The sequence below is a fragment of the Ailuropoda melanoleuca genome, chromosome 15 (assembly GCF_002007445.2).
Source record: "Ailuropoda melanoleuca isolate Jingjing chromosome 15, ASM200744v2, whole genome shotgun sequence".
NCBI lineage: Eukaryota > Metazoa > Chordata > Mammalia > Carnivora > Ursidae > Ailuropoda > Ailuropoda melanoleuca.
In genome coordinates this window covers 70,856,663-70,881,139 of record NC_048232.1, presented here as the reverse complement: position 1 = coordinate 70,881,139, position 24,477 = coordinate 70,856,663, and the positions used below count along the sequence as shown (strand labels likewise).

The following is a 24,477-nucleotide window of genomic DNA, read 5'->3' as shown; positions in this document are numbered from 1 at the left end:
ATGTCTGGCACTGGTAGCATTCATGTTTGATATTCAGGAAACGGTATACCAGTGACTCAACAAATACCCATTATAATATTAGTAATATTGATAACTTATGTTTACTGAGTACTTGCTATCTACTATTGAGTGCCTACTAGGAGTTTTTATGCCATATTTCACTTTTTAAAATCCAAATTTCTATGAGAGAAATACTATTATCCCCCTTGCATTAGTGAAGAAAGAAACAGAGGCTTAGTAAAGTCAAATAATTTGCCCAAGGTCTCACAGTTAATTGATGGCAGAGCCTAATTTAATTTTGTTCTAAATTTTCATGTCATGTTTTAAATCATTTTTATGAGCTTCTCCTTGAATAACACTGTACTTGCTGTTAGGTGTCAACACGTGACTGAGCTGCTAGGTGATAAAATGTGAGCAGAAATAATGTGCGTCACTTCCAGGTCTAGCCCATTGAACCTCCTACCCAATGCTCCTCCATATTCTTTTCCCATCTAGCTGGCTGGGACAGAGACCACTTCTTTGGCAACTTTGGAATCCACAAGGTGAAGATGGCAGAGTTTCCATTAGCTTGGGTCCCTAAATGACTGCACACCAAAAGTTCCCTGAGGACCTATTTACTTTCTCAGTACTGTTATAGGAGAAATAAACTTTTTTTTTTTTGAGTCATTATACATGCTTGGTTTTATTTGTTGCAGTAATAGTCTACCCTAGCTAAGGCAAACTGGGTAAGAAAAATTTCAGTTATGCACTTCTGTATCATTCACAATTGTATTTGGTTGCATTTCACACAGTAACTTAACCAAATATAATTGCCCACACTGTAGCAGAGATACAGGGAGGTGCAAAATATAAAAGAGGTTTGAGATAACTTATTTGCAGAGATAACTACAATAATTTCCCTGTCTCTGTATGTACAGACTTATGCTGTTCTGCCCATCAGGAGGTAGAATTTGGGGCACCTGGGTGACTCAGTCTGTTAAGCATTGGCCTTTGGTCAGGTCTTGATCCCAGAGTCCTGGGATCAAGCCCCACATCGGGCTCCCTGCTTCTTCCTCTGCCCCTCCTCCTGTTCGTGCTTTCTCTAATAAATGAATAAAATCTTTAAAAAAAAAAAAAAGAGGTAGAATTTGTTTCTTCAAGCTAGGCTTCGCCATTTGAATAACTTTGGCACATGGGACAAATGCAGAGGTTTGAAAATGTGCTTTGGGGCTTGTTCTCTTTGGCTTCAGCTGGAACCCAGAAACCATGATGTGGATGGGCTTTAAGTAGCTTCCTGGAGAACCCACTTGGAGGAAAACTGAAACACCCCAGCTAACAGCCCACATGCCCCCAAATATGATAACATAAAACAAAACTGGATATACACCACGGGATACACATGAAGTATAAAAGGATGTAGGAAGTTTAAAAGTAAACACATGAGAAAAGATATCCCAGATAAATACTAAACAAAAGAAACACAGGATAGTGTTATTACCATAAAAAATAGAATTTAAGACAAAAAGCATTATTAAGGTCAATATACAATGATTAGAGTTCTCAACGGACAGAAAGATGAATAAATTCAAAACTTGTATGTACCTAACTAGTTTCAAAATACAAAAATAAAAAACTGATAGCACTATAAGGGAACACTTAAAAATCCACTATCAGAGTAGAAGACTTTAACAAATAACCAATAACTCCTCAGTTATTCCCAGGCCAAGGAGACAGATATCAGTAAAGTCTGAAAAGATCTGATGATACAATTAGAAAACTTAATTAGACGGACATATCTAGAACTGAACACCTCCCAATCAGAGCTTACACATTCTTATTAAGAACACATAGAATAATTTTTTGAAATGGCCCTTGTGCTAAATCATAAAGCAAGTAATAACATTTAATATCACAGGTATGATCCAGATTACAGGGTATCAAATTAGAATATTTTAATTAAAAAGATCAAATTGAACTACACTTGTTTTAAAGTCTAAAAACATATTAATTCAGGAGTCAAAGAAGAACTCATAATGGAAATTTAAAATACTTAGAACTTGATGGTAATGAAAACATTGCATATCACAACTTGTGGGATTCAGTTAAAGGGTACACAGAAATTTATCATCTCAAACTAATATCCTGGAAAAGAAAAAATACTGAAAATAAACAAGTTAATGATCCAACATAAAAAGTTAGAAAAAGAACAAAAGTGAATAGAAGGAAATAATAAATAGCAAAAATTAATGGAAGAGAAAACTAAGATTTAATAGAAAAGATCAGTCAATTATAAAAGTTATTTTTTAAAAAGGCTAATAGCAAAGATACACCTCTGATGATTTTTTTTAAAAATTTTTTTTAAAGATTTTTTTTTTTTTATTCGACAGAGATAGAGACAGCCAGGGAGAGAGGGAACACAAGCAGGGGGAGTGGGAGAGGAAGAAGCAGGCTCATAGCGGAAGAGCCTGATGTGGGGCCCGATCCCCCAACGCCGGGATCACGCCCTGAGCTGAAGGCAGACGCCCAACTGCTGTGCCACCCAGGCGCCCCTGGTGATGTTTAAAAAACAAGGAAAGACTTGGGGGGAAATCTGGCATATGGAGGTTAACGGTGATCCCCCTGAATCTGAATCTCTCCACACATTCTAAGAACAATAAAATAACAAAAGCGAAAATAAAATCATACATAACCCATACCTTCAGCATTACCAGGAGACAGAGAATACAATGAACTCCTCTTAAGAGAAACAACAAATTCCAACAGAGTTTGTGCCATCGCTGCACCCACAGGCTTGCAGCACCCAGGCGCCCCACTTTTGTGTCGTTAAGAAGCATTTTAGGGGCACCTGGGTGGCTCAGTCGGTTAAGCACCTACCTTCAGCTTGGGTCATTGATCTCCGGGTCCTGGGATCAAGACTTGCGTTGGACTTCCTGCTCAGCAGGGAGTCCGCTTCTCCCTCTCCCTCTCCCCCTCCCCCTAGTCGTGCTCTCGCACGCACCCACGCTCTCTCTCACTCTCTCTAATTAAAAAAAAAAAAATCTTAAAGACACAAAAATATGCTGGAACTAGTGGAAAGATACCCCTTGTTCTTTGTTGGAACATTTTAACATCATTGTCATTTTTTCCTAAGTAAATTTATAAATTTAATGAGATCCCAATAAAAAGTCAAGGTTTTTCTGAAACAGGAATAGAAAACTTGAACAGACCAATAACAAGGAAAGAAATTGAATCAGCAATCAAAAAAGTCCCAACAAAAGCCCAGCACCAGATGTCTGGTGACCATTCACAGGTGAATTCTACCATACATTTAAAGAAGGGTAAATTCTTCTCAAACTATTTCAAAAAATAGAAAAGGGAGGAAAACTTCCAAATTCATTCTCTGAGGTCAGCATTACCCTATACCAAAACCAGATAAAGACTCCACGAAAAAAGAGAACTACAGGCCAAATCCCTGATGAACATGGATGCAAGAATTCTCAATAAAATACTAGCAAACTTAATCCAACAGTACATTAAAAGAATCTCTCTCAAAATAAATAAATAAAATCTCAAAAAAAGGTATCTATTGCATTTCTACACATGAATAATGAAGCAGTAGAAAGAGAAATTAAGGAATCCCATTTACAATTGCATCAAAACAGTAAGATACCTAGGAATATACCTAATCAAAGAGGTGAAAGACCTGTACACTCTGAAAACTATAAAACACTGATGAAAGAAATTGAAGACAACACAAAGAAACAGAAAAACATTCCGTGCTCATGGGTTGGAAGATCTGCGCCGCCCCCCCAGCTCATGCTCTCGCTCAAATAAATAAATAAAATCTTTAAAAAACCCCACAAAACCCTACAATGAAATTCTCTCTCTCTCTGTGCCCCTTCTGCTCTGTGCACTTGCTCATGCACGAGTGCTTTCTCTCCCTAAAATAAATAAGTAAATCTTTTATACACATGTGCGCACACACACTCATAAGTGTCTATAATTCAGTGTGGTACTGGTACATGAATGTCAGTGGAGTGTAAAAAACCAGATGTTGACCCAACTCCTTATGGAAATCTAGTGTATAATAAAGGTAGTATTTCGAATCAGGGTTGGGGGGGCAAAGGTTGACGTTTTAGTAAATGATGTTGGGATAATTGGATAGATATTTGGAAAAAGATGAAATCAGATTTGTTCCTCACACTATACACAATTCCATCTGCCCTTCAGAGTTCACATTCTAAAGGGGGTTGGGGGAGACAATAAAGTAAATAAACTACATTTATAATAAAAAATGGTAAGTGCTAGGAGAAAGGTATATGGGGAAGGGGAATAGGGAAAGAGAAGAAATAAAGTGCAGAGTTTGCATTTACAATATCTAATAGTAGGGGCAGAAAAGGCCTCAATGATATGAATACTAGCATTTGAACAAAGACTTGTTAAAACGGAGCAAGCCATGTACATAGACTTCATTCCAAATTAGGTAAGAACAGAAAATTACAAGCCAACCTCAGTCATGGAAATGGACACAAAATGCTGTATAAAACAAACATAGCAACGTGCTTAAAAAGTTAATATATCATGATCAACTTGGGTTTATCACAGGAATGTAGGCTTGGTTTAACATTAGAAAAACATATAAATCTTATTCACCACATTAACAAAATAAAGAGAAAAGATCATTTCAATAGATATAAAAATAAATAAAAGGCAGCACTCATTCATGATTTAAAACAGAATGACAAAACAAGCAAACAAAAAATTTACTGAACTACAAATAGAAACTACACTTGCAAAAAGAGCAACTACCTACATACAGCATCATTATTGTTAGTAGAAACCTTAGAAACATGACCTTTAAAATAGGAAGAATGTTCAGTATTAATGCTTCTATTCATCTTTATACTAAACATTCTAGCAAGTACAGTCAGAAAAGAAAGAAAAAAAACCAAAGAATTAGAAACAAAAATGTCATTATTCACAGATGATATGATTATACAATCTCAGCCTCTACAAATTATTATATCCAGCTGGATATAAGAATAAGATCAATATCAGAAATCAATAAAATAACCTTGTAACGTATAAATAAATCTAATAAGTGCAAACCCTGTACAGAGAAAAAAAAAGTACTAACTTTATTGATTGATATTAAAGAAATTCTAAATAAATGGAAAATATGCTATATGCAAGAATAGGAAGACTCCATTTCCTCAAAATGAGCTCTAGATTCAATGCAATTCCAATGAAAATCCAACAGGTTTTTTTTTTTTTTTCAAGGAACTTGGAAAGTGGATTCCAAAATTCACATGAAAAGCAAAAGCTCAAGAACACACAGAATACTCCTGAAGAAAATCAGGTACGAGACTTGCCCTATTAGATACCAAAGATAGGGCAACCCCTTTGGGTCCCCTCCCTCCTTGGGAGTTTTGTATGATCACTTTGCTATAGCTCAATAAACCTTGCTTTGCTGCACACCAAAACAAACAAACAAAAAAAAAACCCCACCAAAATTATAATAAGGCTAGAATGATGAAAACTGTGGTTTTGGCACAGGGATAGACAGACTGGCCAGCGGAACAGGTTAAAGCAGCAAACTCAAAAACATGTAGAAACTTATCATACGAAAGAACATAGCTGTTATAGGGAAAACATGCAGTATTCAATAAATTGGGTTCCACATGGGGCAAAAAAAGTAATTGGATCCTACCTTGACACCAGGCACAAAAATCGATTCTAGATGACCAAAGACTTAAAAACTAAAAAATAAAACCTTAAAACATTTATAAAAACTTCAGGATAAAGATGTTTCTTTGAAAAGATTCAGAAAAAGTCATAAAGATTAATATCCAGCATATATAAAGGCTTAAAAATCAACAAAAGAACCCAAATAAATATTTTGATGAAAAGGAAACCCAAACAGCGAATAAGCATAACAAGAGTTTAATCTTATGAGTGACTGGAGAAATATAAAGCGGACCTCAAAGTAGTATCATTTTTTTTATTTTAATGTTTTTTTATTATATTATGTTAGTCACCATACAGTACATCCCTGGTTTCTGATGTCAAGTTCAATGATTCATTAGTTGCGTATAACACCCAGTGCGCCATGCAATATGTGCCCTCCTTATTACCCATCACCAGTCTATCCCATTCCCCCACAAACCTCCCCCCAAAGCCCTCAGTTTAAGTAGTATCATTTTATACCTGCTAAGAATGGCAAAATTAAGAAATCTGACTATACCAAGTGGTGAGTATACTGAACAATGGGAACTCACTCTGCTGGTGGGGTCATAAATTGGAAACCAGTTCAGCATTACTGAATATCATCCAGTTTATGACCCAGTGACTTCATACCTAGATTCTCTACAAAAACTTTAGCATATATGCATGAGATCAGAATTTCATAGTGGCATTGTTTATATAGGTTATGCTCTGAAAGCAGTCCACATGTGCACGGCCAAGAAAATCAATGAATAAATTGTGGAAGTGAGTCACAATATTATACAGCAGTGAAAATGAAAGAACTATGGCTACACCAAATAATAAAGATTCTTAATGACATAATATCAAGTAAAAAGTAAGTGGTAGAATATTACAAAAAATATGGAATTTTTTTTTTCGTACCACTCAAACACAAAACCAAGCAAGGTTAAGGGCATTTATGTGTGGTAACAAAACTTGGAAAATGGGAGGGAAGACATTTACACAGAATTCAGGGTTAATTAAAAAAATACCTCTGAAAGGCGCATGAGGGGCGGGGATGGGATGGAAGGTCTTTCCTGAGGAAACCCCAAGAGTTCTGGTAAAATTCTACTTCACAAATTGGGTCGTGTATTCATGTTTTGTAACTTATATATTCTGCAATTTTCAAATATTATAAAAAATTTAAACTTAAGTTAAAAAAGAAAACTAGACAGGAACATACCCCAAGAACGCTAGTCTCGGCAGGCCGCGGCCCGCAAGACGTTCTGGGTCAGCAGTCTCCTGGCCAGTTGCCCGTGGGGGCGGAGCCTGTGGCTTTCTATATGCACGCGCGCAGCCACCAGCCAATCAGCGAAGCCCTCAGGCGAGGCGATCCTGGCTTTTCTTCCGCGTGAATTCTGAGTTCCCTCAGAGGATCGTCGTGCTAGCGAAGCGGACGCCTCGGGTGAGCGGCTGGGGCAGTCTAGGCTGGAGTGGCGGGACACTTGTCTGGAGACCTTTTCATGTGGTCTTTGACCTTTGGGGTTTTTTTCAGGCGTGAGGAGGGGAGCCCTTTTTCTAGCGCGGGAGACCGAGCCAGAGGCTACTCGTGATCTGTGAGGTAAATCTTTCCGATTTACTTGGGGCCTCTGACAGGAAGATGAAGTCGGTGAACTTCACTGAGGGCGGGGCCAGGCGAGGGGCGGGTGGAAAGCCGCGGGCTGAACAGGGGTCTGACGGGTCGCGACAGGCTGGGCAAGTTCATATCCCGGGGGGCAGGGTGGGCCTTCGTCTGTCTGCGCGTCTCTCCCTCGTGCGCGCCCCAAACCTGTCAGAAACAGAATGAACTAAGGGCTTCTCTTCCTTTGTCTTCGATGCCTATGTTGTGAAAATCTTACGCGGAATCGTTATTTCTAGAGGCATACATTGCAGAACGTTTTATTTTATATTTATTTTGCTGTAAACTTATTTTGGGGCATGCTCACAGGATCGAACCTGTCAACAACTACAATTTCATTTTGTGACGGAAATGCACAAACTAGAATCTAGCCCGAATTTAGCCAGAATCTGACACAAGCGGAACTAAAATTCAGATCTCATAGCTCTCAGATACCAGCTCTCCATCGCCGCACACCTGAAATCAGGGTCGATGCTGTCATTATCTTCTTTGTTAATTTTGGGCCAACAAAATAAGTTGTTATTCAACTAAGATAATCTTTATTTGATATCGCTAATTTTGAAATTTACCAGTTTACTTAAATGATGTCTTTGGATTCAGAAGGTTTCAGAGATTTATTTTTTAAAAGTCAGAAGACATCTAAATATGGTGCCCTCTGGAAGAAAACGTACAGGGAAATCTGGGAAGACATCAGTGGAGGATCAGGTTATAAGAGCCTATGGCTTTGAGAAAGAAGATAAAAAAGGTCTGAGTGGTTCAGAGGAAGATGTTACTGAAGGTACGGTATATCTAATATTTTTGGGCTGTGACCATGTCCTGTAGTTCATTCGTTTGGGATGCATTATATTTTTAGACTCTAATAAAACTTTATTTGTAAAGCATTTTCATGTACTTCGTGTTTCTCATTTGGCATTCAAAAAGTTTACACAGCATCTGTTACCTTTACAGTCATTATTCTCCAGATGTCTGCTTCATAAATTAAATAAATAAAATAAATAAATAAATAAATAAATAAATAAATAAAATATATAGAGTAAATATATATAATATATAAAGATAAATAAAAACCTGGCTTACTATGACATTAACACAGGAAGGCTTGCAAAATTGTTCCTATAAAATGGTCCTGGATCCTGATTTAATTCCATTTAACTGCAGAGCAAGTACTGTATTTATATGTCTGCTTTAAAAAGTTATGTTGGCAAAAAAGCCTACAGGGCCTCAAAATTAAGATTTTGCACCACTAAAAATTACCAAAATGGAATACTTAGTTTCAAAAATATTTTTCTTTTTTATTGTCAATGTAGGGAAGACTCCAGTAATTGAGAAGCATGGGAAGAAAAGGACTTCTGCAGCAATATTTGAAGATGTGGGGTGATGTGCTCAAAATAATTTTTGCCTGTTACATAAAGTACTATAAGAAAAATCTACTTTGGTTGTCCAATGAGTATTGTATGTAAAATACATTGTATGTGTGATATTTCAATCCTTAATTAAAAATTTTTTTAATGTAATTTCACAGGGGTGAAGTACAAAATATGCTGGAAAGATTTGGAGGTATGTTTTAGGAGATATTTGTCTTTTAAGATAATTATTTAAAACCCTGTAACACATAACTTGTATAATAGAAAATGTTAATCAGTGGACTATAAGACTGTTACCTAGTGCCTTGTCCTCATATGTAAGATTTTGTCTAAGTATGTGTGATTCAACTACATAGATTTCCTTACTTAATCTTCTTCAGTTGTCGATGTGAAGAGTAAGAATGGTGTTAACAATGGTGAGGTAAGAATGGTATTTTTATTTTATATATGTGTGAATTTAATGGATTGTGCAATTTTAGAACAAAAATGAAAGGGGAAGGTCTCTACCCCTGTTTGTATGAACTTTTCACAAACTCACAGATCGTGTTAAAAACACACATATCTGTATATATATCAGCTTTTCATTTTCTCAATTTAGTTATTTTCTAGGACATTCCTGTGTTCTTTTCTTCGAGGCAGTATAAATTGAAACCTTTAAAATACTTCTCTATTGTTATTTTTTACATTACTAAACTAAGTATTTTAGAAAGAAAACCCTACTAGCTGGTAAGAAATATATAATCAGATAAAAAGTTTATAAACCTTAAATGGTATATTTAATATTAGTTACATTAATTGTTAGGGGATAGTATTCTTTTTTTTTTTTTTAAGATTTTATTTATTTCTTTGAGAGAGAGAGCATGCATGAGCCAGGGGAGGGGCAGAGGGAGAGGGAGAGAGAGAAGCAGACTCCCCGCCGAGCAGGGAGCCCAACACAATGTGGGGCTAGATCCCATGACCTGAGGATCTTGACCTGAGCCAAAGGGGGATACCACTTAACCACCTGAGCCACCCAGGTGCCTCAGGGGATAGTATTCTTTAAAAAGAGTCAGTATTTGGCTCCTCTCTATGGATTATTTATTCAGTCAAGTCTTTTTTTTTTTTTTTAAGATTTTTTTGTTTATTTGACAGAGATAGAGACAGCCAGCGAGAGAGGGAACACAAGCAGGGGGAGTGGGAGAGGAAGAAGCAGGCTCATAGCAGAGGAGCCTGATGTGGGGCTCGATCCCATAGCGCCAGGATCACGCCCTGAGCCGAAGGCAAACGCTTAACTGCTGTGCCACCCAGGCGCCCCAGTCAAGTCTTTTTTGAAAGCTTTATTTGGTAGTGGAAAAAATGTTTGTTTTGTACTCTGTCTTCTAAATTTATTGTAGGTGCATATTGGAAATATAAAATATTTGTATAGAAGTACAGATCCATCATGATTACTGAAAAATAATTATTGATGGTAGATTCATATGCATGTGTTTAGCACAGCATTTTTGAGGTATTAAAAGTTTTATGAAATACAGTACTTATGAGTAAACATGTCCTATAAAAAGCTCCAGAAATCATTGCTATACACCTGAAGCTAATGTATAACATTGTGTATCAACTATACTTCAGTAAGAAAAAATTTTTCTTTAAGTCCAAGAAAAAAAAAAGTTCCATAAAAATATTTAGAAGGGTTCTTGAATGAATATATCAAGATACTTACTTAAGACATTTCTATGCTTGTTTTTTCTCTCTTTTGGTAAAAATTATATTTAAAAACAGACTGTATTTTTTAAAAATAATTTTCTTATTTAACTATTTTTCTCCTTTTTGGATTCTTTTTAGATTATTTATTTTTGTGAGAGAGAGAGAGCAGGAGGGGAGGGGAGGGTGGCAGGCAGAGGGAGAAGCAGACTCCCCACTGAGCAGGGAGCTCTGATGCAGGACTCCATCCCAGGAGACTGGGATCATTACCTAAGCCCAAGGCAGACACTTAAGCGACTGAGCCACTGCTGCTTTTGGGTTCTTTTTAAAAATAATTTTGTGTGTTTCATACGATGCTTTCTAGCAATAACTCATCTAAGTGAGTTCTTTCAGTTGGAGAGTATTTTCCAAATTTAGAAAAATTTTGCCTTTATTATAAGTGTTTTCTCACAAGGGAGTTAAAGGGTCTGTCTTTGAAACTCCCCTTTTTTCATGTTTAGCTTTTTCAATCATCTCTAAACTAAAAAATTAACTCTAGTTAGGAAAATCAAAATAGGGATACTAATAGCTGAAAGTTTTCTTAGAAAAAAAAGCAAATAATCTTCCTTTCTAATATTATACCTACTTTAAGATTTAATTTAATTTTTGAAAGATTTTGTTTATTTGTCAGAGAAAGAGATTGAGAGAGAGAGAGAGAGCACAAGCTGGGGAGCAGCAGGCAGAGGGAGAAACAGGCTCCCCCCTGAGCAAGGTGCCCAGATGCGGGACTTGTTCCCAGGATCATGACCTGAGCCGAAGACAGAGGTTTAACCAACAGAGCCACCCAGGCGTCCCCAAGATTTATTTTTAAATGTCTTTCCAAAACTCTTGAACCAGTTATATCCCTATTTAATTTGAATATGTGGGAACAAAATAATTTTCAACATTAAGTTTTAATGAATATTTATTTTCAATAAAGCTGACATTAACAAGACTCTTCTTGCCAAGAGAAAAAGACTAGAATTGTATACCAAGGCTTCTCTCAAAACTAGTAACCAGAAAATTGAACATGTTTGGAGAACCCAACAAGAGCAAAGGTAAGGTTGTTGGTTTTTTCACAGCTACGACTTTTGTATCATTTCTTAGTATTCATTGCTGCAAATTATGAAAAATGCTATCATTTTCTGTTTATCGGGGTCTCTAGTAAAATGTATATTTGGCTTGATTTTTCTTTAAGTCCATTAGTTCTATAACCTTACTTCTTCATAGACTTGAGATATATTTCTTAAAAATCAATGCAGATTATCTTTTTCTCCATTTAAATACCAATTGAGTTTTTTACTCTAAGGGTTATTCATATTCATTCTAGAAACACACCAACTGAATAAAAATTAAATGTCATAAATTATTAGCCTTCTGATAGTTACCTGTTTAACAATGCAGAAAAAGATCAGTCTTACTGTAAATATTACATCTGTGTGTTTTAGCTAAATTGACTTAATTGTTCTTTTTTACAAAATCACTGTTGTACCAAAATGGGGAAAAATTAAGTGGAATATTTCTATTTGGAAATCTTAAATGATAAACATAATAACTTCACTGAATCTATTTATCATATCAGAACCTATATTTGGTTGGAGAAAAAAACTACTTGGAGCTGAAATGGACTTTCCTGGAAAATTTATATATAATAAAACTTCCATAGTTTTTAAAAATTAAAGCATGTGAGAAGGCTTTTCTGTTAGCTGGTTAGGAAAAGAAGTACTTCCAAAATCAGCATAAATCATAATTTACTTTTTGGTTTCATATTTGAAAATTTAAGATGCCATTATTTCCTTCTTTAGTATTTATAACGTATGTCAAATTTTGTTTTGAATATTTTGGTATAAAATATGAAAATATTCATTGTTATGTTTTACAGGCAGAAGCTTAACCAAGAATACTCTCAGCAGTTTCTGACTTTGTTTCAGCAGTGGGATATAGATTTGCAGAAAGTTGAGGAACAAGAAGAAAAACTAGCTGTTAGTAACACGCTTAATTTTATAATTAATTATAACCAAGTGTCAAGTAGGAATGGAGAGCCTAGCTGTGTAGTAGATCTCTGACACTCAGCTGGGTTCCATTTCCCATGCTGGCTATGTGTTTTGGTCCTGCTGAATGGTAAACCAGATAATTAGAGGCACATACCATACTTATAAAAGCTGTTGGCCTTTGCTTCCTATATTGGTTGTGAGTCTTGCAGTTCCAAGTGACAGAAATTGTCAAAGTACAACAGAAGGATTAGTTTATATAAAAGAAGTCCAGGGGTAGTTTAGCTTTAGGCATAGCTGGATGGGTGTAAGGAAGGATTGCTTATAGTGTCATTTGGGCTCTGTCTCCAATTCTTAATAGGCTCTTTCAGTGTAGTAAGCAAGATAGCTTCTTGCAATTTAAACTTACTACACGTTTAGTAACCCCAGTGGACTGGGTTTTTCTCAATAACCAGCAGAAAGGAAGTCCTCTGGAGGATTATCACTGATCTAGTTTGGATCATTTGCCCATTCCTGAACCAGTCATTATGGTCAAAACATGGTTTACTCTTAATGTCCAGACTTGGGTTACATGCTCATCTCTATGGGAGAAGGAAGTGAGCCCCACCCATATATTACATAACTACATTAACTATCCTTTTATTTCATTCTTTCATTTATAAAATTATCACACATTTCTTAAGAGCTTAGGTACTATTAATATTAAATAATTTTAGGCATTGGTTGATCAGTTCAGTTTTTGTAAATGTTAATATGAAACATCCAAGGGGATGTGTTGAGTAGGCCATTGGTATAGGAGTCTGGAGTTCTGGAAAGAGATATGAGTTGAACATACAAAGTTGGGAATTTTCAACATAAAGACAGCATTTAAGCCATGAGATTAGATGAGATCACCAACGGAGTGATTGTAAATGTAAAAGGGAGGTCTAAGGACTGAGCTCTGGAATAAATACTTCAGTGTTTAGAGTTCAAGAAGAAGAGAGAGAACCGGTAAAAGAGGCTAAGAATGAGTGACCTAATAGGTAGGAAAAAATGACTTGCAAGTGAAGTCAAGAAAGCCTTTTAAAAGGGAGAGAGGATTAACTTTGTCATATGCTGCTTAAGGATGAAATAGGGTGGATTTGGCAATCTGAAGGTTGTTGGTATTCTTGAACAGAATGATTTTGATAGAAAAGGGAGTGCAAAAACTTGATTAGAATGAGTGTAAGAGAGAATAGGAAAGACAAATAGGGTGGTGGTCTGAGTAGAAAAGAAATAGTGTGTGGTTTTTGTTTAAGAATGGCGAAAGAGCGGGGCGCCTGGGTGGCACAGCGGTTAAGCGTCTGCCTTCGGCTCAGGGCGTGATCCCGGCGTTATGGGATCGAGCCCCACATCAGGCTCCTCTGCTATGAGCCTGCTTCTTCCTCTCCCACTCCCCCTGCTTGTGTTCCCTTTCTCGCTGGCTGTCTCTATCTCTGTCGAATAAATAAATAAAATATTAAAAAAAAAAAAAAGAATGGCGAAAGAGCAACATGTTTTTGTACTGACAAGAATAATCTTGAGGGGAAAATAAAAAGTAATGGGAAGAGGAGGACAGTTGTTGAATTCTTAAGAATGGTTGGAACATGTGAAGAAATTGGTGGTAGCAGAGAACAAAGATAGTTGTCCTTAAAAACAGGGAAGAAGGTAGAGTATGTGAGCACAGATGTAGATGTGTAGATAGAAATTGTGATGGGGACTCAAAGTTCTTTTTGGATTACTTATGTTTCTTTAGTGGAGTAATTAAGGTCCTTGGATGATAGAAAACATGTTGCCTTTTGAGGTCAAATGAGTGGATCTTTCATGAGTGGATCAGTGAATAGACTAGGGAAATATAATTTCCAAGTAGCATTAAGGATCGAATTTAAGCTTGTGATCATAATTTAAAGTGAGACCTATTGGCATAATTGTGGGGTTTTCTCCAGTCTGACCAGCTGCAGGGATGTAGGCAGAGTACTAGAGAGTTGAATTTTCCAGGATTGGTGTTTAGCCAAAGAAGTGTGACAGAGTAAAAATTGGGCAGGATATATATGAAAGGAGTAACTGTGATTGATCATAGAATTTAAGCTGGGAAGGAGGAAGTGAGAACATGGGGATAGGGATAGGGGACAATGAAAACTAGGTATAGGATGAGTGGATTTTAGGTATTGGTAGAGATTGAGTTGTAGTACTAAGAGTGAGCTAGAATGGTAGGCAGGTAGTAGTTGAATAGTGGGCTATATGGAGAAACAGCATGAATAATGAATGGTTAGACCTGGATTCTGGAAACATACTCTTTGGAATCACATCCTGGTATGACCAAATGCTAGCTGTGAAACTGGAAAAATTATCTTTATGCCTCGGTTTCCTTATCTATGAAAGGGGAGTAATAATACCTATCTCATAGAGTTGTTTTGAGGATTAAATGAGTTCATACATAATGTTTATTTAAAAATATGTTTATTTAAAAAGCTTAGAGTGCAATCTACACAGAGTATGACTTTCTATTGTTTGAGTATGATTTTCTATTGTTAATACTATGTAGAAGTTGTAGTTATTGTTATTGGCAATGACAAAATCTAGGATATGAGCATGTACGTGAATGGCTAAAGCAGGGTGGGGGACAAAAACCATTCGTGGAAAGTAGACCAAGGAACTGAAAGATCAGCATTTTTGGAAGGATCATATGTGTTGATATGGAAAGCACCAATTAAAACATATTTTGAGTATTTGGGGGGTGCCAGGGTGTCTCAGTCAGGTAAGCATCTCTCTCCTTTTTAAATTTTATTTACTTCTCAGAGAGAGAGAAAGCACAAGCAGGGGAGAGGCAGGCAGAGGGAGAAGCAGGCTCCCCGCTGAGCAAGGAGCCTGATACGGGAGTCTATCCCAGGACCCTGGGATCATGACCTGAGCGAAGGCAGATATGTAACCAACTGAGCCACTGAGGCGTCTCTAGGCATCCAATTCTTGATTTCAGGGCTGAGTTCAAGCCCTGCATTGGGCTCCACATTGGACATGAAGCCTACATTCAAAAACAAAAACAGAACATATTTTGAGTATTGTTAAATGTTCCTACTCAAAGATTGGTAGGATTATTGTTGTATATTAGTGGTGAACTTGGTCATAATAGTTAAAACTGTTGATTTAAAAACAACCATTCAAGTTTAATGTAGAATTATTTTTTGCTAAATTTTACCCAAATTGTTATAATTTTTTTCTTTTACATTTGTAGAACATGTTTCGACAGCAACAAAAGGTTTTTCAACAATCTAGAATTGTTCAGAGCCAGAGACTGAGAACAATTAGACAGTTATATGAGCACTTCATAAAGGTCTGTTGTTTTTGGTTATGTAATAGATTCTTATATAACATTATATTTGGAAGTAGAAGGTAATTTCTTCCTTCTGAGTTTAAGGGAAAAAACATTTTGCTTAAATATTTTAAATTCTTAACTACCTTCCATTTTAATTTGTTAAATATATTTTTACTTTATGATTCTAATGTTTTTGTGGGGATTCTTTAAAACAGGAAATGGTAAATTGGGAATTTTACCTAAATGTACATAATGTGCATAAAATTCATACTTTAATAGTTCTATCTTAACTGAAATAGTCCATATAGGTCATTTGTAAGTAGTCTTTTACTTGTCTTTGTATCTCCAGTGTTTGCTAAATAGAAAGTACCCAATTGAAAATGAGGAATATTTTGTATTTTCTAACGTACTATGTACGTATTTTATGGCATATTTCCTTTTAGGATTGTTAGTGATTAAAAATGGCTTTGTATGCCATGTTATAATCGTTAAGAGATGGCCCAGACATAGAATGAAAAAGCCAGATGATTAAAAACTTGTGGATTGAGAATTATCTGACACATATGCATATTAGCAAATTGTGGTTTGTGGCATTGACCTCTTTTAGTTCATAGGAGTTCATTGGAATCCTACACATACTTTTTTTTTTGATGTGGGGATTCTTTTAGATAATCTTGTTCAAATGTTAAAATGTCACCCTTTTCAAGGAATCGGGATGCTCTGAGTAAACTAGTAGACTTTTTTTTTTTAAGATTTTATTTATTTATTTGACAGAGATAGAGACAGCCAGCTAGAGAGGGAACACAAGCAGGGGGAGTGGGAGAGGAAGAAGCAGGCTCATAGCGGAGGAGCCCGATGTGGGGCTCAATCCCATAACGCCGGGATCACGTCCTGAGCCGAAGGCAGACGCTTAACTGCTGTGCCATCCTGGCGCCCCTAAACTAGTAGACTTTTAAAGAACTTTAATATGTATTCCAAAGTTAGTTTTAAAAGTGCTTCCAATCAGCTTGCTCTAATGCTCCCTAAAAACCATTTAATTGGTGTGAAGATTGATAAAGTACTAAAAAAGATTTCTTTTAAATCTGATCACTAAATGTTACCACTTAGGCTGGGAACTTTAGTATATTTGACTTGTCCATCTCCCTTATTCTTCATATCCAGTAGGTCCTGTAATTTTTTCTTCTGCAGTGGTTCCTTTTTTTTAATTCCCAGAGCTATTATCCTAGTTTACAACCTTCTTTGCTTATACTATTAAACCTCAACTGATTTTTTTCTGTTCTCCAAACTACCCTTCATAGGTCTATCATTATTTTCCTAAAACATCTCTTCCCTCTGAAAAAGTCAGTAGTTTCTCATTTTCAGTTCTTAGGTATTCAAGTTCCCTCCCATAATGTGATTCTTTCTCTTTATGGTTCAGTTACATTTGTCCAGTAACTCCTACCCCTCCCAGATAATTGCTTTCTCTAAACTCACTGACTGTGTACTTCCCTGCTTTTATTTATGCTCTTGCTCTAAAATACTTTACTTTTTCTTTCTCTATTGAAATCTTACTCTTTTGCCAACTAAATCAGAATTAATCCGTTTTCTACTTTGTTGCCACAAGTTGCATTTCCATTCCTACTATAAAATTTTGCATTATTTCTGTTTATATGTTTCTTCTTACTGGAATAAGGGAGGATCATGTATTAATATTTTTTAATTTCTCCACAACACTTAATATAATACTTTTTATATAGTAGGAGTTAGGATCACTATTTTTTAGATGAAAAATAAAGATTTAAATTGTAATTTGTTTTTCATAAATTGAAAAAAGAGGCATATTATAGATCATTTTATTCCTTCTTATGAATTCACATCACATTGACTATCAGTCATAACATAATAACTACATGATATTTAGAAAGCTTGCTAGAAATTTAAAAAATTATGGTATTCTTTTTTTTGTCCTATTTTGACCTTAGCAGCTCATTAATCCATTATTTTGAGCAAAATACACTACTCTTATACCTCCTATAATAATATTTGATCCAAGTCTGAAGCTTTTATTCCTTTAGTGGGTATTTTGGTTTCCACCGTTACTTAGAATATTTTCATTTGCAATAAATAATGCACATTATTTGAATACTAAAAAGTTCCTACTTTTGAAAATTAATTCTACAAGTTTAGAATCTGAGATGAAAAGTGGTAGTTTGTAACAACTAGCCTTTTGTGTTTTAGAGTATGGAGGACTTGGAGAAGAATCATGATAATCTACTTGCTAGTGCACAAAATGAACTTAGAAAAGAAATGGCTATGTTGCAAAAAAAAATTATGATGGAAACTGTAAGTCATTTTATTTTAAATTGAAAAAAATAAGTAATGCAAGCATTGAAATATTTTATTTGCTGAAATATGTAAAACACTTATCTAAAAATTAAACAGATGTTTAATGTTTCCTTTCATGTAACAGCAGCAGCAAGAGATGGCAAGTGTTCGAAAGTCTCTTCAATCCATGTTATTCTGATGACTCTTTGAAGGAAGAACTTGAACCTAAGTAATATGATACAATTATAACATTAGCTAAGAGGCATGTAATTCTTTTAGAGTGGTTTAAAAATTCTAGTTTAAAATAATACATCGTGTTAATTGTTAGCTTAAGTGCAAGACCCCTCCTTCTGTTAACCTTCACATAAAGCTGAACAATTATGTGAGTAGTAGCAATTCCTAAATTATATATACCAAGCTTCCAATTCTTTCATAGTAATAGTGAATTTTTCTCTTTAACACTTCTCAATTAACTTTTAGCAATAAAGATTATTTAATTTCAGGTTTTGGCTTCAGTGTATTTGTATTAGCCCCAAAAGGCAGAAAGCACAAGTATAGAAGGTCACATTGTTCTTCTTTAAGAAAAAATATACAAAATCTATGTTATATGTATATTCTACTGTATATACTTGTTACACAGCCAATTCTAATGAAAAGATTTCAAAAGAAAATTATTCTATTGACTTCTATAATTTATTAAAAGCAACCCAAGTTTGTGTTCTGAAATAAATTAAACCGCTAAAAACTATTAAGAAAACTAAACAAGATATATAAATATCAGTTATGGATTTGTGAATATGTCATTTCCACAAAGACATCAAAATGCCCTTTAATTGGGCTTGGTCCACAGTTAAATGACACATGCCCTTAGTGATGATTAAAAGCATATCATTAACATACCTAATTACTTATAGTTTAAATACTTCACATCTGTCTTTAAATTACCTAGAAAATATTTTGTTTTTCAGTTTTAATATTCAGTAAATATATGGAAGTTTGATTACATTCATTTCCAAACTTGAACAGTTACCTTTATACCTTGTCACTAAAAATTTGCATTTTTTAAACACAGAATAACATATGAAACAATAGATTTAATAAATATTAAATTGTTTCAGCATTTGTTTGAAATATGTCAGCTAAACTTACTATTTTTTGCTGAAATTGCTTTCATTGAATCATTCAAAACCAAAATATCCCTATTAGGAGGAGAGGATTGATTTTCTCCTGTTTTTTTCATGTTTTAAATTCTAATTTTTGCCTCTATAACTCACCTTTACCTTAGTTTTAAGGTTTTCCAAGTTTTAAAAAGCAAGTCCATACTGATTTTTTTTTTAACTGTGATAACATATACAGGAAGAAATTAACAATTATCTAATATTAAGGAGCTAGTAACTAAATTTTGTAAAGGACTTCTTTTAAGCCAAAGTTTACGTTGTAATATAAATCTTAAGTACTATTCAAACACCTAAAAAAGTCCTATTTTTTACCAATAGTTGGAAGCAAAATAAGTACTCCAGAGTGGTTTCTGTGTACTTAATACACATATTTTTTCCTTTTAAGGAATATCAACTTTCACTATTTTTTCAATATGCCTTTTTATTGCTTAAGATATACTATGTGTTCATTACTCCTTTATTTTTTCATTATTTCATCATATGGCTTATGGTCTACAGAACTGTTGGACAAAATTAAAAATAAGGTAAGATAGGGAGTCCGATCCTTATAATAGTTCTAATACGCATAATGAGCAACATAAATACTTTTAAGTGAAGAAACCGTACATAATGTATTTGGTGATGGGATGACTGATATTTATATTTATCCCCCTTATGAGTTGTCTATCTAACTTTGGCTGATATTCTAAAGGGAAGATTTTTTCGCCATGTTGTCATAAATTACTAATTTCCTTTTTTTTTTCACGATTTTTAAAAGATTTTTTAAAAGATTTTATTTGAGAGAGTGGGCGAGAGAGAGAGAGCATGAGGTGGTGAGGGTGGGGGGGGAGAAGAGGGAGAGGGAGAAGCAGGCTCCACGCTGAGCAGGGAACACGGGGCTGATCCCAGGACTCTGGGATCCTGACCTGAGCTGAAGGCATATGCCCAACTGACCCACCCAGGGGCCCAATAAATTACTAATTTTCTTATATCAACCTTGCTTTAGCTACTTTTTTATGTTTCTAAAAGGGAATCTTTAATGTCCACTTTTTTTGTGACAATGAAATTTTAACTCAGAATATCAAGGAATGATGTATAAAGATTCATTTGTTTTTCTGAATTGGTAAGACAAATTCCTTTTACTAAACAAATTATAGACAATTCTGGTAGCCCTTTTAAATTCTAGTTGCAAGCAAGTATTTCCTTTTATACGACAATTAACGTAACTCTTGAAAAATGGCTAATTAAAAAATATCATTTCTTATGACATCATTTAACTCAGTAATTACAGTATTACAATCCATGCACTTATGCAGTATTATGAACTCATTTGTCAATTTTTTGCAATTGAAGTAAGCATTACCCTTATGATGGCTAAAATCCTTTAAGCCCTGAATTTTTATGTAATCCTTTAGCAATGAAAACCCCGAGTACCTGATAAAGATTTTTAAGACAAAGAGACTGACCTTTGGAACTACAGTAGTTTACTTTCTTGTCCTCAAAAAATTGAAATTTCTTTCTTTCATTTTGTTTCTAACTAATGTATAGATTGTAATACTCTGATAATACCTGTGATCAAAATGTTGATACACAATGAGGGCTTCACAACTGAAATATACAATGGAATCTACAGGACTTAATGTTTTATATTCAAATATAACCTTATTTATTGTATACTAGCCTCCTGCAAAGGGGAATTTCCTTCACTCATAGGTTCCCCTAACTGCTTCTCCTCTTTTCCTTGGGCTATTAGTCAATATGCTTGTGAACCTGTTCAGGTGCTTCATGATATGAAGTCTTGAAGATATTTAGATGAAGGTGTCTTGAAATTTGCAGGCACAAAGCACTAAAGTACATCATCATATCAAATGAAGAAATGACCTTTGGAAGCAAAAAATAAAAATGTATTACGGTCTGCCTTTTCTGAAGCAGCAGATATTTTTCTCTCCTGTTCCCTTCCCCTCCCCCTAGATCTCAAACCTTAACCTAAAAATTCTTCAATGAAAATACTATATTTTAGAGTACTTTCATACATTTCATATTTGGACCTCACTATAATCCTCTGGAACATGCAAGGTATTTCACAGTTATAAGAACTGAGGCTCAGAGTGGTAAAAGTCCTAGACAAAAATACAAAAGCTGGAAGTTAACAGAATTGGTCTTCTGACTCCATATTCTTTCAATTTTTGCTATGCAACAAAGGCATACATTTTCTATTAGAAGGGCTACCAGTCACTACTAATAAAATCATTCCATCATATACATTTCTTTTTCCTTTGAGATGGTTTTAAGAAAGTAAAGGCCTGGAAAAGACACCTTAGTTGAGGGGAGGCATATACAAAATTGTGTTGACTACGAAATTAAGGAGGAAGGCACACTCTATTAGTTTACCAAAGACCAGGAGCAAATGCTTCCTTTCAGAGACGGAGGCTCACAGTTCTGCCAGTGGAGAGGGAATTCTCACCCATGAGGGGAAAATCTCCCATATCATTTACTTGAAAAGCTCTATCTGACCCTTTTCTCTCTGAAGTAAGAAGCTTTTCTATAAGAATGCTAAAGGGCACATATGTACTGTTTGGTCTACATAAGTGTTTTCTATTGTTTTAAATTGTGGTCCACATAGCGTTTTAGAGAAAACGCTATGCCTTCCTCACCATAATCTCTACCACTGACATAAACCAGGCCAACTCACTCACTACAAAATAGGTGCTTGAATTTTTAACACCTGGTGTTTTAATGATGTTAAACAATTCCATTTGGTAATATAGATGCAAGCTTAGTAAAAGAAACCCTACACTGAATTGTTAGGTATTTTGAATAATCACCCCCTATTTCTTAGATTGTTTTGGAACCCTAAAAATATGTATACTGGACAGCAAATTAAAGGAAATTATTCTGATTTTCAAACATTAATTTTTAGACTATTGTCTGAAAAACTTCCAGGGATTTAGATTTACATCTCACCACCATTTGAAGAATGGCAGACTTTTGAATAGGCAACGAATGGATATTAAGCTATTTACTCCAGAAAAAGAATAATAATATAGAAACTAGAATAAGGAATCATCAGATGTACTCCTGTAGTCTGTACATCAAACAGATATATTTTAATGCCTAAGTCTAACAAATAGGGTAGATTATTCAAATTATCAAGAGATTCACTGAAGGATTTCTTTTAGCAACTTTAATATGTGTTTATATATCACTAACAATCAGGTGAAAGCCATTGAGGTCTAAAGGAGGGGAAAACAGAGCAAAGCTGTTCAGAACCACCATTAATTGAAGACCATAAAGATAATGTCTCAATAAAATAAAAATTGAATAATGCTCCCTTTATCCGTATTTGTGATTAATCTGTTACTAACTGATTTTCTTTTCCTCAGATGGCTAGAGCTCTCTTAAGCACATAATTTTGTTTTATTATCATTTTGAATAGAAACTAATACATGTATTTTCTATACCACTTTCTTAAGTAGGACATAGTTAATGAGAATTTAATCTTTGCTTGATGAGTCATCATTATTGATATAAGTTATGTACTGTCCTCAAGAGCCAAACAGATACATTACATGTTGCTTGCTTCTAGCACAAAATGGTCCCAGAATCCTGTACTTGGTTGTACTATCTTTTGTTTCATTTCTTCAATATTAGCTGATGGTTCTTGATGCAGTACGTGCCCACATGTTCTAACATTAATTCCATCTAATTTACCTGTTACCTGCTATCAGCTCGGAATAATTCTAACAAGCTTGATTAAGTAAAAGACTTCTAATAAGTATTTGCATTTCTCTGGGCAGAGTGAAGTGATTTTTGAGATCTTTGTATTGTTTTTGGTGGGGGAGAAAGCTATATTTTTAAGGTACACAATTGGGTTTTAAGGATTTAAGTTGTTGGAAGCCAGATCTGCAGATAATCTGGGCCATTTCTATACACACACACAACACACACAAAACACGATTCACAGCTTAAAAGGAGTTAATTTTAAATATTCAGAAACATTTACAGTGTAGACTAGATAGTAAGACTATCTGCTATCTCACTGAAATGACTCTTCAGCATAGGGTTCTCTGACGTCTATTAAAAATAAATAAAAATCTTAGCAGAAAAGAACTTACCATTGCTATCCAGAGAACAATATATTCGTCTACAAAATTATTAAAGTACTGGTCTAAAAATAAAAGACCTGGGCCAAAAAAGACAGTGTCTTGAAGATACAGTTCACTTTTGGTCATGTGAGCTATCTATAAAAAAGTAAACAAAATAATTTCACTATTAAATTTTAAATATTTTAGCTTTTATTTTTCAGGAAAGAACTACAACTTTAATTCACTACTAAGACAAAGAGACCATTTACCTCACATTTAATATGGAAATACTAATTCTAAAACTTCTCAAATTCATGACAGGTAGCTCATTAAAGTTCCTGATATTTAAATTCCTTGATATCAGAAAGTTGATAACTATAGCTAAACAGATGATTAAAAGAACTTAGCATACAGAAAGGAAACTATCTCCCTGAATATAACATTAACCCATTCACAGTTCTACTTGGAGCACAAATAGCTAACTATTTATTATAATGATAACGCCATTAAAAACCTACCCATTGTATGAAATAATTTCCAGCCTTGTATTTGAGGACCAAGTACATTATTTATACCATGAAAAATAAGTAAAAGAATTTCTTACCACCAATTTTTGTGAAACTTTAGCAAAGACACATCCAAACATAAGGGTATAAAGACAAGGATGCTTTTCAAACACATTAGTTGCTGACTTTTTATAGATCATTATTGCCAATATAATAATTATTCCTATGTGGAGTCCAGGTGACAAGACACTAGTGCCCTAAGGGATAAATCAGAAAATCAGCATCATATTTTAACATTGCATTTATCACAGTGCAAACATTTTCTGAACATCTATTATGTGTCAGGAACTAAACACCTAAAGAAGAATATAATGTAGTATATGGCCTAAAGGAGTATGTAGACCTTAACCATGCCTTCAAACTTCCACAGAACCCTAGGGCTACACAGAGGTAATACAGTGCCACAGATGTGTGATTTCAATTTTATAAATACACACATTTCAAACTACCACTAAAAAATATGATTTATTCTACACTGAATTTTACTATGCTAAAGGCCATCAACATTCAATTGCCAAGTTAACATATTTTTGTGCAGATAAAGCTTAACCTGCCAATTTTATTTTATTTTCTACTTATTTTTTAAAATTTTATTTTTAATCTCTACACCCAACATGGGGCTTGAATTTATAACCCCCAAAATCAAGAGTCACATGCTCTATCGACTAAGCCAGCCAGGCAACC

At 34.8% G+C, this 24,477-nt stretch overlaps 2 protein-coding genes across 7 annotated transcripts in view; one reads left to right on the top strand and one right to left on the bottom strand.

The window, feature by feature from the left end:
• The first annotated feature begins 7,019 nt into the window (after window positions 1-7,019).
• On the top strand, window positions 7,020-18,487 carry SYCP3 (synaptonemal complex protein 3). 6 transcript variants are annotated; one of them, XM_019808212.2, is made up of 10 exons: window positions 7,022-7,108; window positions 7,199-7,264; window positions 7,950-8,099; window positions 8,629-8,695; window positions 8,844-8,878; window positions 11,321-11,438; window positions 12,263-12,362; window positions 15,601-15,699; window positions 17,899-18,003; window positions 18,131-18,487. In XM_019808212.2, exons 3-10 carry the CDS (start codon window positions 7,967-7,969, stop codon window positions 18,182-18,184), a joined length of 711 nt encoding a protein of 236 aa, XP_019663771.1. In that variant the 5' UTR covers window positions 7,022-7,108; window positions 7,199-7,264; window positions 7,950-7,966; the 3' UTR covers window positions 18,185-18,487. The 6 variants fall into 6 exon arrangements, with proteins under 6 accessions (XP_034500190.1, XP_019663771.1, XP_019663770.1 ...); XM_019808211.2 differs by having other exon boundaries at window positions 7,925-8,099; XM_019808210.2 differs by having other exon boundaries at window positions 7,922-8,099.
• The window catches only part of CHPT1 (choline phosphotransferase 1), a 20,653-nt gene continuing 14,216 nt past the window's right edge, over window positions 18,041-24,477 (bottom strand). The window contains exons 6-9 of the mRNA XM_019808208.2: window positions 23,832-23,990; window positions 23,258-23,383; window positions 20,824-21,023; window positions 18,041-18,210 (exon numbers count right to left, since the gene is read on the bottom strand). Coding sequence (XP_019663767.1) covers window positions 20,892-21,023; window positions 23,258-23,383; window positions 23,832-23,990 — 417 coding nt within the window. The 3' untranslated portion in view covers window positions 18,041-18,210; window positions 20,824-20,891. The remainder of the gene's footprint in view (window positions 18,211-20,823; window positions 21,024-23,257; window positions 23,384-23,831; window positions 23,991-24,477) is intronic.

Coding starts and splice junctions, on each gene's coding strand:
- SYCP3 (XM_019808212.2), top strand. CDS start 7,967: ATGGTGCCCTCTGGAAGAAAACGTACAGGGAAATCTGGGAAGACATCA. Junction 8,100..8,628: donor AGAGGAAGATGTTACTGAAG/GTACGGTATATC, acceptor TTGTCAATGTAG/GGAAGACTCCAGTAATTGAG. Junction 8,879..11,320: donor TATGCTGGAAAGATTTGGAG/GTATGTTTTAGG, acceptor TTTTCAATAAAG/CTGACATTAACAAGACTCTT.